General features: G+C 55.0%; 1 protein-coding gene across 4 annotated transcripts in view; it reads left to right on the forward strand.

The window, feature by feature from the left end:
* The window catches only part of ASAP3 (ArfGAP with SH3 domain, ankyrin repeat and PH domain 3), a 41342-nt gene that overhangs the window by 19019 nt on the left and 6750 nt on the right, over window positions 1-15573 (forward strand). Inside the window, exons 2-12 of one of the 4 annotated variants that reach the window (XM_045298815.1) lie at window positions 2826-2898; window positions 2968-3113; window positions 3805-3879; window positions 4938-4987; window positions 11178-11289; window positions 11470-11555; window positions 11816-11951; window positions 12100-12186; window positions 12354-12466; window positions 13765-13834; window positions 14215-14302. In XM_045298815.1, coding sequence (XP_045154750.1) covers window positions 2826-2898; window positions 2968-3113; window positions 3805-3879; window positions 4938-4987; window positions 11178-11289; window positions 11470-11555; window positions 11816-11951; window positions 12100-12186; window positions 12354-12466; window positions 13765-13834; window positions 14215-14302 — 1036 coding nt within the window. The remainder of the gene's footprint in view (window positions 1-2825; window positions 2899-2967; window positions 3114-3804; window positions 3880-4937; window positions 4988-11177; window positions 11290-11469; window positions 11556-11815; window positions 11952-12099; window positions 12187-12353; window positions 12467-13764; window positions 13835-14214; window positions 14303-15573) is intronic. The other 3 variants (XM_045298816.1, XM_045298817.1, XM_004705114.2) reach the window with 3 other exon arrangements.

The raw sequence follows: 15573 nt of genomic DNA on the forward strand, positions 1-15573 counted from the left end.
TGTGCGCTCCCCCTGCCCCCCAATGATCTGTTGTTATCCATCAGGTTTGCGTTGGCTGACTTCAGAGGTAGATCGTAGTCTATCGGAGCCAGGAAACTCTGCTGAAGCCCATTCAGCAGCATAGCGCACAGGCCTCCACTGACAGATGGGTGGTGACTCTCATCAAGCACATTGCTGGGGATTGAACCCAGGCCTAAGGGTCTATTTCCTGGGCTTTTTTTCCTTAGATGCTGATCTCTTTGAGTGCCAGGATTGTGTCCTTTTTACCTGCGGCGTGGACACTGGGCCCTCGGTAACTGTTGAGTGTGTGAATAGCTGTGTGAACTGGGGCTGCGAACAGCTGTCGGAACGAGATCTGTATCTTACTAAGAAATGTTTCCTGATCATATGTCTGGCAAGGGTGGTTAAGGTAACTTACCTGCCTGAACCAGTTAGGACCACGTTTAACTACACACGGCAGAATGCAGAGTACATCAGTGGCTCAGGTATTTCCCTGACGCGTAACACAAGTCCAGGGCAGACAGGGTGACTGACTCCCCAGTCACCAGCACTGTCCTGTTCTGTTGCCGCCACCATCCACAATACAAGGGCTCTTCATGGTCCAAGGCGGCCCCCCTCGGCTCTAGATATCACAAATGCATTCTAATCAGGAGAAGGGTGAGAACAGTAGGCAACCTCCCCTTCCTTCCAAGGATACTCTCTGGAAGTTAGCAAAAGAAAATCCATGACATTCTATTGGCCAGAACTTGGTCACATGACCACATTTAGCTACAAGGCCTGCTGGGAAATGTAGTCTTTATTCTGAATGGCCACGTGCCCATCTGGAAAGTGAGGCTTCTTGTTAATGGAAGATGAAAGAGTGGCTAGCTATCAGGAGCCAGCCAGTGGTCTCTGCCACACTGCTTTTATGACTGCAGGGAACAGCAGCCCTCTCAGACTCGTATGAGCGCTAAAGGAAGTGTGTTGGATGGGTCTGGGGCTATTTCACGAGGCCCAGGAACAGGACGTATGGCAGGGCTTCTCAGATACCAGGATGCGAAAGCTGCCAGCAACCAGGAAGCTCTTCTCTTCTGCCCTTCTGGAGTACTGGGGATCCCATTTGCTTTCCTATACACTGTGTTTGTTTCTCTCTGCACATGGCAAGAGAGATGTCCCAGGCCACGTTTAGTACTTTAGCTAGCTTCCCAGAACCTCAATCCCAAATTTCCTGGAGAGAGCGATACTGATTGATCAGTTAGCAGTCAGTCTGGGGTCACCCTTGGTTCAGTCAAGTCTGGCCAGAACAAACAGCCGGTGCACCTCTCCAGGTGAGGAGAGCAGTTTCCAGAGACTGGGTTCAGGGATGAGGAGCCCCCCTCATAAAGGTATCCAGAGCACGGACATACGCATTCAAGTCTGTGCCCTTGGCTTTGCAAACTATCATTCATTCTCACAACCAGTTAGTGAGCACCTTCTGTGTGCCAGCGGATGGATCTACCCTCTTGGAAATTGTTTCTAACCTGGGCTGTCTTTGGGAAAGCCCAGAGCTCTTTCAATGAGTCGATGTTTAGTTTTCGACGTTCAAAGTCGGGCTCAAGGTCTGATCAGTGGGATGTGGGATGTGTCCCCGGCCTGGGTCTCTGGGAGCTAGAGAGATGACCGGCATTCCTTTCGTGTGTGTGCTTCTACTGTAAGGATGTCCCGGCTCTTCACTCAGCCTAGTTGGTTCTGACTCACAGCCACCCCGTTGAGCTGGAGATGTACATCTATCTGTACAAGAGCAGACCGTCTCTCCTCCTCCTGCGGAGCAGCTTATGGGACAGCCCTCGAAAGTCCAGCTCCGCAGCAACCCCACGGTGAGGCTCTGGGCCAGGCCTCAGTTTCCTCAGCTGTGGCTCATGGGTTTCGTTCAGCTCTGACATTCAATCATTTCTAAGTTAGCTGCATTTCATACTCGATCTATGAGGTTGGCAGCTTCCACCCCCCCATGCGTGTCTGCATGGTGGCCCATCTGTGTTACTCCCGCGCGCGCGCGTCCTGCTTCTTGTCCTGCCATCCTCCGGCTTTTCCCAGAGTCTGGCCTCTGTTCCTCAGCCCCTGCAGTCTTCCCAGTGGTGGGGGGTGCACACTCTCTACCCTCTTCCGTGCCTTGGACACCCAAACCCCTCACCGCCCATCACAGGATTAGCTCTTACTCCTCAGCCTCCCAGGATTGTTCTCTGAGCCTAGGACTGAAAGGCTGAGCACGTGTGTCCCCAGCTGTCTCTCTTGTTAATCATTCTGTACAGATTTGTCAGATTATTAACCTCGGCAAGTCCCTGGTGCACAGTGCTCCTGAGGCTCAGAGACAACACAGCGGTTCTCAACCTGTGGGTCGTGACCCCTTTGGGGGTCAAATGACCCTTTCACAGGGGTCACCTGATTCATAACTAGCAAAATTACAGTGATGAAGTAGCAACAAAAATAATGTTAATGGTTGCAGGGGGGTCACCACAACACGAGGAACTGTATGAAAGGGTCGCGGCATTAGGAAGGTGAGAACCACTGCTCTAACAGATGTATCTGGACCCACACACTAGTCAGTGCCCAGCCACACTTCCCCCTCGGGTCTGTACCAGGGGCCTGTCTTGGAGTTGGGGTCTTTGAGGTGACATGCTGACTCTGAGCTCTCCTTGGAGCCTGGATGGAAGAGTAGAAATGGGTGTGTAGTGTTTATGTGGCGGGGGCTCAGGGGGCCTCTGGATAGGTGTTCCAATGGCCAGCAGAAAACTGTGTGTGTGTCTGGAGGAAGGAGCATCCCCTACCCAGCTCAGTGGCCCTGACCCTCCATCCGCACTTGCTTCCAGAGCCTGGAAGGAGACCAAGCCATCCTGCAGAGAATCAAGAAGTCCGTTCGGGCCATTCACAGCTCCGGCCTCGGTAAGTGAGACAGCCCTGCCCACCCCGCCTGACTTGGAGCTCCCCCTGAGTCCCGCCCTCCCTCCACAGGCCACGTGGAGAACGAAGAACAGTACCGAGAGGCTGTGGAGTCCCTGGGCAACAGCCACCTGTCCCAAAACAGCCATGAGCTGTCCACAGGCTTCCTGAACTTGGCTGTGTTCACTCGGGAAGTGACTGCACTTTTCAAGAACCTGGTGAGGCCCCTCACCTCCCTCAACCCGCCTGTAGCCCAGGCCCAGGGTCAATCAAGTGGTCTTGAGACCCTGGCTGAGGAAGGGCTGGGCTCCTGGCTTCTGCGGTCTTCCATGACCTCTGACCCATGACCTGAGCTCCCTCTGTTAGCTCCAACCCACCCTTTGCATTCTCCCCCTCCCTCTGCTTCTTGAACCATTCTTCTCTGTCTCCCCTGTCCCCACTTCTTCTGCTGTGGCGCTGGGATCCACCGAGGGCAGCAAAGGGCTCAAGTGGACAGGGCCCCTGGAGGGGGTCCGGGGAAAGATGAAATAGGCTGGCCTCCGTGTGTCACCTTTGGGCCTTGGCTGCTGCCACCACCTTTCCTTATCACACTCTACCTTTCCAGTCGCCTCCACTTTGTTCTCTGCAAGCCTCTCAGCTCCTGCACACGCCCCACAGGCTTTCAAACCTCAGAGAGAAGTTGGGGTGTCCCGAACTGGGCGCCTACCCGGGATAGTCCAGGGTAAGGAGAGCGGGGCTGTCAACTGTCTTCCCTGCTGCCCTCTCCTTGTTGCGCGTCTCTCTCTCTCTCTCTCTCACTGTCTGGCCTCCTTGGCCCCACCCCTCCCCCGGCCTCATGATGCTTCACTCTGAACCCCTGGGAGCTGAACAGACCGTAACCCAGGGTTGGGGGCTATTGTCTCTTTCCAGGTTCAGAACCTGAACAATATTGTCTCTTTCCCCCTGGACAGCTTGTTGAAGGGACAACTGAGGGATGGGCGACAGGTGAGCTTCTGAGTGCGGCAGGGGGCACAGACACCGTGAGACGGTGGGGAAGGGCTGAGCAGTGGACCACAGGGGTGGCAGGGCTGCCCACGGGCTGTCGTGGGAGTGCCGCTGCTTTCCTATCACTGACCCTGAGAGGATTAAAACTTGACCGGACTCTGGGGTCCGCTTCGGGCAGCTGACCTTCTGTCCCCCGGGCCCTCATGTTAAATGTCTCATTCTGCTCTAACAATGACCCTGGGAGACAGGCTCTATAGGGAGTCACCCCACTTTGCAGCTGAGGAAACTGAGGCTCAGGGAGGGAAGGAAGCCCATGCCTGGGCTGCGCTACCCTCTGTGTCTAGCAACCCCTGGCTGCAGATAGAGTAAAGCCCAAAGAAGGTAAGAGAATAATCTCCCTGGGAAGTCTGCCCTAGAAGGCTGAGGGGAGCAGCTGTCCTCCCCCCGGAGGGCTCCTCCCTGCCCGCCACTGGGCAGCAGCCTGGGAGCCACCCAAACCAGACCAGCAGCTTTTGCACGTGGCTGACTGGGGCACCTGGGAGTCCAAGCTGCTCCAAAGGGTGTGTGCAGCCCAGCTGGGTGGGGCCCGGGCAAGCTGGGCGGGGGTCAGCCGGGTCTCGCTGGTTGGCACAGTAAGCTTGGGCAGGCTTCTCAACCTGGCCCCTTCCCACTGAGAGGAGAAAAGGTGGGAGCAGGTTAGGACAGCAGTCCAATATTCCTCCTTCCATCTTCCTCCACATGGCTTATCTCCATTTTCTGAGGAACCAGCAGCTCCCCACCCCCAGGCAGAGCCCACCAAACCTGACTGGTTCTTGGCAACTGTGAGAAGGAGGAGTTTGGGTGGGAGAAGACACTCGGCCCTGAGAATTGGGGCTCATTGGGATGGTTTAGGGTCAGATTCGGGGACGGATTTGGGATCTGGGTCAAAGGAGCATGGTTGGTTAGAATAAGGCTCAGAGCAGCAACAGGCAGGTGGGGTGTCCCTAAAACCAGCAAACCATACTGCTTACTCCAGAGCCCATGTGCTCTGTTGAGCTAGTTGTTCTTTTTTACCTCAGGATTCAAAAAAGCAGCTGGAGAGGGCATGGAAGGACTACGAAGCCAAAATGTAAGTGGCCGCAGCCAGGGTGGGCTGTCCAGGAGAGTCCTGCTTACGCTGTGCAGGAGACTGGGTCTCAGTCAAACCTACATGCTACCTGAACGTGCACAGCTTCCCGCTCTAAACATGTTTATAGGGGTGCATTGTGTTCCATCCTGACTGGCATCTGGTGGCCACCCCAGGGGAGGGGACCTCAAGGCTGAGCAGGTCCATCTGCTCAGTGATGCTAGCCATGGGTTTAGACGGAAAGAAGCTACCACTTACTGAACACTTTTATGTGCTCATCACTGTCCTCAGTTTACCCCTCCCCGAGAGGGAGATAATTAGTATCCCAATTGTCAGGGGAGAAATCAGATTATCAGGGAGCTTAAGTCACTTGCCCAAGGCCACACAGCTAGGCAGAGGCAGACCTGGGGTTCCTGCCCATCTTTCACACTAAGCAGTATCTGTGAGCCATGGTTGTAACCACTGTGGCCCTCTGTCTAGCTGAGGGCCTTCCTCGTTTTCACTGCCCCTCTACCAGGCAGGATGCCCTTCTGCAGGGCCTGGCCCCTCCTGATGACCTGTTCACAGTACCGTGAGGCGAAGTCTCACCATCCTCACTTCTGAAGAGCATGCTAGCTGTGCTTCCTCCAAGACAGATTTGTGTGTTCTTCTGGCAGTCCATAAGCTTTTGCCAGCACCGTCATTCAAATGCATCACAAACAGCACCAATTGTGGGGGTGCCACGGGACCGGGCAGTGTTTCCTTTCGTTGTGCCTAGGGTTGGCACTGACCCAGTGGCACTTCCCCCTACCTATCACCACCACCAGGCAGTATCTATAAACATTGAGCGGGACACGGGACGACCCAGGGATTGTCCCAGGGGTTATCGTGCCTGGGCCTTCTGTGTGTTCCACACGTGTAATCTCTAGATCACTCACCGGCTACAAGGCAAGATATCTTGGGAGACATGTTGGAGAGGGAAGGCACCTCAGAGATCCAGTTACCCACTCCTCCAAAGTAAAGGCTTGTTTTTGTTTTGTTTTGTTTTGTTTTGTTTTGTTTTAGGACTGTACAGGTCCCAGCCCCCGCCCTCTCTGCTGCTCTCAGGATCCTATGGGATCCACCCTCCAAACTCATAATCTTTTGTCTATCTGACAAAAAGTACATCATGACCATCTTTCTACTTCATTCTTAGTCTTTTACAACATAATCCGAATCCTCCCTATCATTAGGGAAAGGAGTTCTGGTAGTGCAGCTTAGGAATTGGGCTGATAACCCTAAGACCAAGAGTTCAAACCCACCAGCCGCTTCACAGGAAAAAGATGAGGCTGTTTGCTCCTGTAAGGATGTACAGTTGCAGACACCCTAATAAAGAGCAGTTCACCTCTGTCCTATAAGATCTCATAAGTGAGTCAGGATCAGCTCAATAGCAGTGGATTATCACTGGGGAGTGGGCCAGGGGGGGAGATTCTCCCCTTCCTGAGGGAGACCCAGGTTTGATTCCGAGCCAGTGCCCCTCAAGCGCAGTCCCCTCCCGTCTGCCAGCAGAGGCTTGCTTGTGCTGTGATGCTGAACAGGCTTCAATGGTGTCTCCACACTCAAACGAACCAGCAAAGAGGCCTAGCTGCCCACTTGGCATGGAGCACAGTGTACACAGGGCCACTCAACAGCAGCGAACAATGACAGCCATAACCACTGGGGAATGAAGCTTGCGCCCACTCCTAGTATTTTCTGTAGGGTCAAGTTCAAGAAGTAGATCCTGGGCTTTTTATTCTTGCCCCAGATCCCAGACCATAGGTTCCCCCGGCAATTAAAAACTTTTGATAGCCATCATCCAGGAGACAGCATAGGTATCTACTTTCGCAGCCTCCCACTCATGACTGGCCTAGCAGCACCCTGGGGCGGTGCCACCTACTTTGGGAAACACTGTTTTCGATCTATGGGACTTCCCGGTGTCTGAAGCAAGGCATGCCCCCTCCTCCCAATAGAATCTTCGGTGTCAGCCCTGTGATGGGGGCCGTGGGGGTGTCGCTGCCAGTGCTTCGTCACTGCCTGTGATAGGCTGGGGCTGTCTGTTCTCATTGGACACGGAGTCCCTTCCCTTCACGGCCTCACCCTGCTGAGTTACTTGACTAGGCCCTTAGCTTAGCAGGGCATCGTCTGCCACATGGCCAGAACAAGCCCCGCCCCACCCACCTTCCCCACGCAGCACTGCTTGGACCAGGTGTACATATTGAGCTTGCCTGGCAGACTCGTTTTAAGAAGGTTCCATTTGATTGTTGGGTCACGGGCTGGCTCAGTTTACTCCGTGGGGCCCTGAGTTGCTGTGTCCAATGCTCTGCCTGCAGGCACAGTGATCTCCCGGGTCCTACTGTGCACGCTGCACACGGCGGCCCCGCGTCCCAGCACCAGGGTCCTCTCTGGGCAGGACCGGCGTCCCACAGATGATGTGGTTTGACCCCGCAGATTGAGCCCCTCTCAGGCTTCTTCTGGCTTGAAATTCAAGCTCAGGTGTTGCAGGGCTGGGCTTCCTCCCAATGTTCCAGAGGCTGCCGGGGACCGTTGGCTCACCTCGGCATTGCGGGTGGGGGGGGCTGTGGCAGTCTCTGCCTTGGCCCCTGAGTGGCTCTCTGCCTACTGCGTGTCCATATCTCTGTGTTCCAGTTTTCCTCTTCCCAGCACACCAGGTGTTGGGTTCAGGCCCACCCTCCTGCCACATGACATCACTTCAACCTGAGTACATCTGCAAAGAAATACCCAGTTTCCAGGAAGGCAGAGGCACAGGTCCAGAGATTTGGGACTTGAACACATCTTCTTAAGGGGACACAGTTCAACCCACACCCCACTGCTGTTCATGGGAGCTCCAGGGCCAGCCGGATACCGGCATGCATGCATCGCTGTGTAATACCATCTCATTCTCACCAAACCAGTCTGGGCAGCAGCTGATAAGGCCCACGGCCCTGATGGCATCTGTCAGATACCTTCGGGAGCCCCACCCCCTGGCTGCTCATTTAGGAGAAGGGTTCCCCTCCGATCCTGGGACTGCCCCAAGAGGCCCCTTAGGCTCTGTGGAGGGACTGAGTGTGTATAGGCTAATCCAGATGTTTCCTCATCTGTCAAATGGGGCCAGCCATACTATGCAGGGTTGATGTGGGAAGGAAATGAGGGCAATGCATTCAAGCGCCCGGCACGTCACTTCAGCAGATATTGATTGAGCCAGAATTGAGACTAGGCTAGCACAGGGAGGCCAGAAAGGCAGGAGCCCAGGCCTCTGTTCCCAGTGTTTCCCAGGCAAGTTCATGGTCTTGGGCAAGCGACTGCCCCGATTTAGGTCTCAGCTTTATCATTCATCCCTATCTGTGGTGCCTCAGAGAAGACACGGGTTGACTCTCACCAGCTGGAGGGAGGCAACAAGACTGGGTCACTGACCACGGCTGCCCCCAGGCTCTAACTCTAGTCAGCCCCAAGTTCAGATCCTGGCACCATCACTTAATAGCTGTGTGACTTAGACAAGTCACTTTGTCACCACCGAGCCTCGGGCTGTTGCGCTGCAAAATGGGGTCATGCTTCCTGCCTCCGCGCATGGATGTCACATCCCTGGGGGGAGGGCCTGCCAGACCTCCTGGCATAAAACTAGTGCTCAAAACTCCTAACTAGTAATAACAGCTAACATTTGGTCAAAGCATCTTTTTCTCCTGGCACTGTGACAAGCCTTTTACACCCACTGGCAGATGTATCCCCCTGGACAGGGACAGGGATGATCATGATCCCCAGAGCCTCGGGAACAGAGGCAGGTGGATTCTACAGGTTTGTCAGCCCAGAAAGGAGGCCCAAGGAGTAAGGGACACGCGAAGTGCTGCTGCCCCCGTGAGAGTACCGGCACCAAGGCTGAGAACAGCAGGGAGCTGGTTTGGGTGGAAGGCGGGCGGGAAGGTCGGCATCACAGGTGGGGTGGCACCTAAACTATGTTCAAGGCACTGTGGTTGGTGGCTGGTGTAGGATCCGTTGGCCTCCTCCAGCTACTAGGAGTACCTGTTCCCACCCTTGAAGAGTAATTCAATTATTGCCATACACGGAGGCTTCAAAACGTCCATGGGAAAATGGAGTGAAGAGATAGGCGGATTTTCCCAGCAGCTCATCAAAGCCCCCTCACGGTGCCCTTCCCGGGTCATGACGGCCTCTTATAACTGGCATTTCAGCCCTTCTCACCCACTGTTCGTTTCTCCTGCTGCAAGGCGCTCAAAGGAAATGAGAATGCGCCTCACATCTGAAATGTTTGCACCGTTGCCAGCCCTCTGAGGATCGTTGTCTCCCCCTGTCACTGCGCATTCATTTTCAGATCCCCTGGAAGCTTCTGCCTGACCCCAGAGCTGGTTCCAGGGTCAGCGCCCATCCCAGCTGACCCTGCCACCCACTCCTGCCTGGGGTAGCAGAAAGCTTTAGGGAGATGAAAAACAAGCCCTTCTGAGAGAATCATTAAAGAAGAAAGAAAGCCTGCAGCACCCTGTCTGATCCCAGTGGTTCTTGACAGGGGCACCTTCACCACCCCCACCCTGATAGATACTTAGCAGTGTCTGAGGACAGTGCTGATGGTCCTAAGTTGGAGAGGATGCTGTCATCTAGTGGGGAGAGGCCAGGGATGCTGGAAGCGTTCTACAACACACAGGGAAGTCCTCAGGGTCAGCAGGGCCAGCCTGGAGACCCTGCTTCACAGAGACGATGGACTGCCAGAGACAGGCTCTGCATATATTCATTGGTCCCAAGGACTAGCTTCAGCAAGGCCCAGAGCTTGTTGCCCCAAAGGACCTACGTACTCCAAGGCCATCGCGTCTTCAGTGGACAGAAAACTGAGGCAGAAAGACGACAAACAGTAAAAACTGCTGTCTTCTGTGTGCGGAGTCCTTCACCTGATCTCATCTGGGTGCACACAAGCACCCTCCCGTTGTCCAAATATGAAGCCATGGCTGGTGAAGGCTTGGAGCTAGTGAGCAGCAGATCCCATAGTAAGCCCTGGGCTGCCTCCTCTGTTCTGGACAGGCACCTGCTGGGCAGCAGTGCTGTTAACACATCTTCATACAGCTTCATGGTCACAGGTACCCAGCCCAAATGTGGAAATACTCTCCTGGCACTGGGCAGTTGGATGGGCGTGGAGTTTCGAGGCCACCATGTGCACACAGTGCCACCCCTCTTCAGAGAGGGAGAACGGTGGCCCTGAGATTCACAGGGAGGCTCTGCGGCCAAACAGGTCTTTACTAGAAAAGGACAAAGGCCTAAAGCTCCATGGATGCAGAGGCACGAAGGCTCTCTCAGCTCTTGCCCATGATCTTGAATCCCTCCTGCAAAATCAGACTGCCCGCCCCCCAGATTCCACCCTGCCCTATCTGAGCCCCTCACGTTCCTGCATAAAAGCCCCAAATCCTAGTGCTCTTGGGGTAAAGATCAAGCACCTTAAAACTATCTGAATTAGGCTTCTCACCGGAGTCCCTGTGTGTGCTGTTGGGCCTATTCTGATATGGAGTCCCCTGTAGTGCAGAGTAGACCTGCCCCATGCGACTCGTAGGCTGTAATCATTAGGGGGGCAGATGGCCTTCTGGTGAGTTTGAGCTGTGGACTTAGGGGAGCCCTGGGGGGCACAAATGATTCATCACTGGGTGACTAATGGAAAGGTTGGCCAGTCCAACTTCATAGTGGTGTCTTGGAAGAAAAGGCTGGCGGTCTGCCTCCCAAAGCCGACAGCCTTTTGAAAACCCCCTGGAACAGTTCTGCCCTGCACAAGCGGGGTCACTGTGAGGCAGATCAACTTCACGGCGATCACTCACCACTACCCGGGCCCCACGTGCTCTGGCACCTCATCCAGAACCACTCCCTTCTGTCTCTGCACTCCAGGCTGCCACACCGTCTGATCCTGCTGCCAGCCCTGGCTTCCTTCTCAGACACCCATGCCCAGCTCAGGGCAAGGCTGGACCCCGCCCCACTCTAGGCTCCCATAGCTCGGGCTCTGTTGTGATTGGATTAGCATCTCCCCCCACGAGGGTGCCCATTTCCTGGCTCTGCCTCAGTCATCACTATGCCCAGCTGGCACATCGGAGGGCCTTGTGATCTGCCAGTACCCCCACCCTTTAGGGTGTCTGTGGCTGATTGGAGATATAGGGATGGTGGGACCTGAGGGGCCTGCAGGAGAGTAACTCAAGGCCTCTCTTTCGTTGGGTCCTAGACTCAGACTGGAGAAGGAGAGGGATCGGGCCAGGGCAGCAGCAGGGAGCTTCGGGGAGGTGGCCCAGGACACACAGAGAGAACGACGCACCTTCCAGCTGCACATGTGTGAGGTGAGGGCGCTCCAGGGGTGGGGGGCGGGGAGGTCATGTCAACGTCATCTAAACCCCCAGTGCCCAGTCACAGACACACCACAGGGCCGGGATGCCCGCAGGACCAGGCTGAGATGGGGTCTGCAGTCCCTGGTCCCCAGGCTGCAGCTCCCATCATGCAGTGTGACTCACCCTTCCTAGTACCTGCTCAAAGCTGGGGAGAGCCAGGTGAAGCAAGGGCCTGACTTTCTGCAGAGCCTCATCAAGTTCTTCCACGCCCAGCACAAGTAGGTATCTCCCTGAGGACCAAGGGTGCTGGGGCCCACCACTCCACATCCCTCGCCCCATAGCCCTCTGGGTAACCCCCAACAAAGCCGGCTCCACAGGCTGGCAGGGCCAGAGGATGCTACTCCCCTCACCCCCTCTCTGCTGAGTGCTCACCACTTTCAGGCCTGGTGCTGTACCCCAGCTCATGGTGGGATTGGACCCAGCCTGATCCAGAGTGCCTGCTCTGGATAGCCGTACAGCAACTCCCTCCCACACTCAGGCTTCCCCGCTCATTCTCCTTTCTCTCCGGTCCCGTGTTTGGCCTTCTGACACCACTCAGCTTTTTCCAAGACGGCTGGAAGGCTGCTCAGAGCTTGGCTCCCTTCATCGAGAAGCTGGCGGCCTCAGTACACACGGTAGGTTCCCTGGGCTTCTAGAAAGCCCCTGGAGTGAAGGAGCTGGCTCCTGCGCAGATCTCGAGGCCATGGCCCTCTTACTGCAGGTCTGTGCTCTGCATCGGGACCCCAGTGGGCTGATGGTGGCATCCTGCCCTTTACCCCACAGCTGCGCCAAGCCCAAGAGGAGGAGCTGCAGAAGCTGGCCCAGCTTCGGGACTCCCTCCGGGGGACACTACAGCTCGAGAGCAAAGAGGTCCGCCTCCCCTGAATCATCCCAAGCAAATGTCCTTCCCCAAGGCCCAGCAATGGGGAGAAGGGCCCTCGGGCCCCCCTTGCCAGGCCTCCGTGAGGGAGAACCCTGCAGGATGGGGCTCTTCCCAGCCAGATGCCTGAGGGAGGGCTCTCTGCCTATCTGAGGAGCAGGAGAGCCTGGGCCGGAAGAACTCGGGAGGCGGCTACAACATCCAGCAGCACCAGGGCAACAAGCAGTTTGGGACAGAGAAGGTGGGCTTTCTGTACAAGAAGAGTGATGGGTAAGTTACTCGGAGAGCTTCAGTGACTGACCCAAGTCACACAGCCGGTCATTGGCAGGGCTGGGGGAGCGCCCAAAGGAACTGCCCTCAACCCTGTGCAGACTCTTAGGGTTCCAGGATCAACAGGCAATGAGGAATCATCCAAATCCTAGACTGTCCTACACACCTGGGCAGGTGAACGTCGGCTCAAGATAGCTAGTTCTTTAGGAAGAAGCAGAGCCACAACCAGCCCTCAGGGAACAGTCCCTATGCCCATGGCCGCCTGCTCTCCCCGCCTCCCCCCCAACCCCACCCCAGTGCGATACACTGGATGTGCCCAGAAATGAAGGCCTGTGCCTTGCTCTGTGGTGGTAAAAAGTCGCCATCAGTCTAGGGAATGCACTGGCCCTTATGGGAGATTGTCACATGTTTACTTACTAACCAGCTCTTAATCCAAGGATAAGTCTGCAAAACCTCCATATGCCCAGACTCTGAAAGGGTCAAGTGACACCACCCCTTGAAGATAGGAATTCCCAGCTTGCACAGTTCTTTTTCCTGTGCCTGAACTGCTGACGCGCCTGATCCGTGCAAGCAATGCCAACAACACTGTTCCGTGGGCGAGGACACCCACTGGGGCAGCTCGACTCTGTCCTGTGGGGTCACCGAGTCAGAAAGGACTCGGTGGCCGTGGGTTTGCTCTGGGGGTTTTGATTATGCCACTCCACGCTGAATTATTTAAATACAAGCATTCTGGCTCCTGTCCTATAAGGCCTCTCCCCCTCTGAAAACGCATGTCTATTGGATGTCTTACAGATTGAAGCCAAGCTGTGTATACCCTTTTCCCCCTTGAACATTATTTTTATTAGCTACATCTTAGTCTGTTGTATGGATTTTTTTTTTCATTTTTAAATCTTTTTTTTTAAAATCATTTTATTAGGGGCTCATACAACTCTTATCACAACCCATACACACGTCAATTGTGTAAAGCACATTTGTACATTCATTGCCCTCATCATTCTCAAAACATTTCCTCTCCTGTTGTATGGATTAGATGAGCCTTAATTTATTTCATATAAGCTTTCGTTGATTATCTCCAGATTTCTAATAAAAAGTTTTTGTAAATTAAAAAGAAAAATCCCCAGAGGTTGGGCCTCTGTTTCCCCTGTCAGATTGGGAGCTCCCTGAGTCCGGGGAGCAGAGCTAGAAGGATGTGGTTGGAGGCTGTACAGGTGGGGTTTGGGACCTGGTTCAGGACTCTTGTCAGATATGGGGGAAGTAGGTGTCACCTCTGGGTAATGACCTCTTTCTCTGGGTCCTAGAATTCGAAGAGTCTGGCAGAAAAGGAAGTGTGGGGTTAAGTACGGCTGCCTGACCATCTCACATAGCACGGTGAGGAGGTGGGACGCTCCGGACAAGGGGGGAGGCTCCCCTCATGATGTCTGAGCAGACAAGTAGTGAGCCCACCCTCTGAAGACTGGCTGGGAGGCCGGGAGGCCACCCGGAGCCCGTCTCTCTTCCCTGGAAGGCGGACGTTTACAGATAGACCTGAATCCAGGTTGCTGCAGACACTGAGTGAGAGGAAGGAGGGGAGCCAAAGCCCCGGCCTAGTCTGCATCCACACCCCATGTCCTGGAGGAGCGGGGAAAGGGAGCCATCAGCTGGGACAGGACTAGTAGGCCCGTTGAACAGGCTAGGGCACTGGGGCTCTAGCGAGGAGCTTGGAAGGCCAAACAGTGACATGTCCATCCTCCACTCCCAAACTCCCACAGATAAATCGGCCCCCAGTGAAGCTGACCCTGCTGACCTGCCAAGTGAAACCCCACCCCGAGGAGAAAAAGTGCTTCGACCTGGTGACCCGTGAGTGGGCCCTGCCCCGCTTCTGCAGGGCTCTTCTAAGGGAGCCAGCAGCTCCCCCCCATCCAACCCAACTCACTGCCCTCGAGTCCATTTGGACTCACAGCGACCCTGTAGGACAGGGTAGAACCGCCTCTGTGGGTGTCTCTTTATGGGAGTACAAAGCCTTTCTCCCTCGGACCCGCTGGTGGTTTCGAACTGCTGACTTTTTGGTAGCAGCCCAACTCCTAACCACTACGCCACAAGGGGTCCCTTAGCAGCTCTTAGGAGACTTAAATTAGGTCCAGTTCCCTCCTGTTCATCAAACAGCTTCTGCCACAGTTATCAACTCTCCTTAGACCCTGGGTCCTCTTTTTAGAGCTTCCATCCAATATTCCACTGAACATTAAAATGCACCCACATGAAATAATGATGCTTTCTGCAAAATGTATTTGAGTGGATTGGGAAAACTATATTCAAATTTTTATTCTTGTTGATTTGTTTTTTACTTTCATCCTTTGGGGTGTTTAGCCCCACTTTATTTACCTGGGGCTGGGTGCAGCCTGAGGCAGGTCTAGATCCCACCCTCAGAAAGGGAACTCTGGCCAGGTGTGCGTTAAAGACCCAGGGTTAAAGACCAGGAGAGAGCTGTTGATAGGACTTTAAGTGGTGGGAGGGCAGCAAGGTGGAATCAGGAATGCACAGCTGCGTGCAGGAGAGGACACTGGAGTTTGAAGGGCATGTAGAATGTAGACCTTGGGGAGGATGTGGAGCAGATAGAACTGGCAGAGGGGAAGGCGTGGATGCAGGAGAGTGGGTCTGGCTGGTTGGGCCAGAGTGGCGGGATCAACCAGGAGCAGTGGGAGGTGGGGGCCTGGGAATGCTCCTACAAGACCAGGCCTTCTTTCCCAGCGGTAGGGAGCCACGGGAGGTCTTAGACCAAACCCTAAGCCAGGCAACCTGGTAGAAGAGGGGAGAGGTAGGAAACGGGGAAACTAGACAGGAGGCTGAGGGGTGGGTGGGGTGGGGACAGTGGAGAAGAAAATCTTGCCTCTCAAGTGGGTGGGTGCCCTGCCTTGGGAGACCACCCCTTCCTTAGAACTTTCAGACAGAGGGAACCTTGTGGGCTTCCTTCTTGTGAGGGACTTCTGGGAAGCTGGCCCCACTCCTAGCCACGTTCATTCCCCTCCCGCCTCTGGTGTGGGAGATCCTGGCCCCCCAGGGACAAAGGCTCCATCTAGACCTGGGGGTTCTCTGCCATCAGAGATTTCTGTGGGCCTGATGCCCTGTCTACA

Source organism: Echinops telfairi, unplaced genomic scaffold (assembly GCF_000313985.2).
Source record: "Echinops telfairi isolate 266 unplaced genomic scaffold, ASM31398v2 ScPeMD7_7457;HRSCAF=8495, whole genome shotgun sequence".
In the NCBI taxonomy this organism is placed as follows: Eukaryota; Metazoa; Chordata; class Mammalia; order Afrosoricida; family Tenrecidae; genus Echinops; species Echinops telfairi.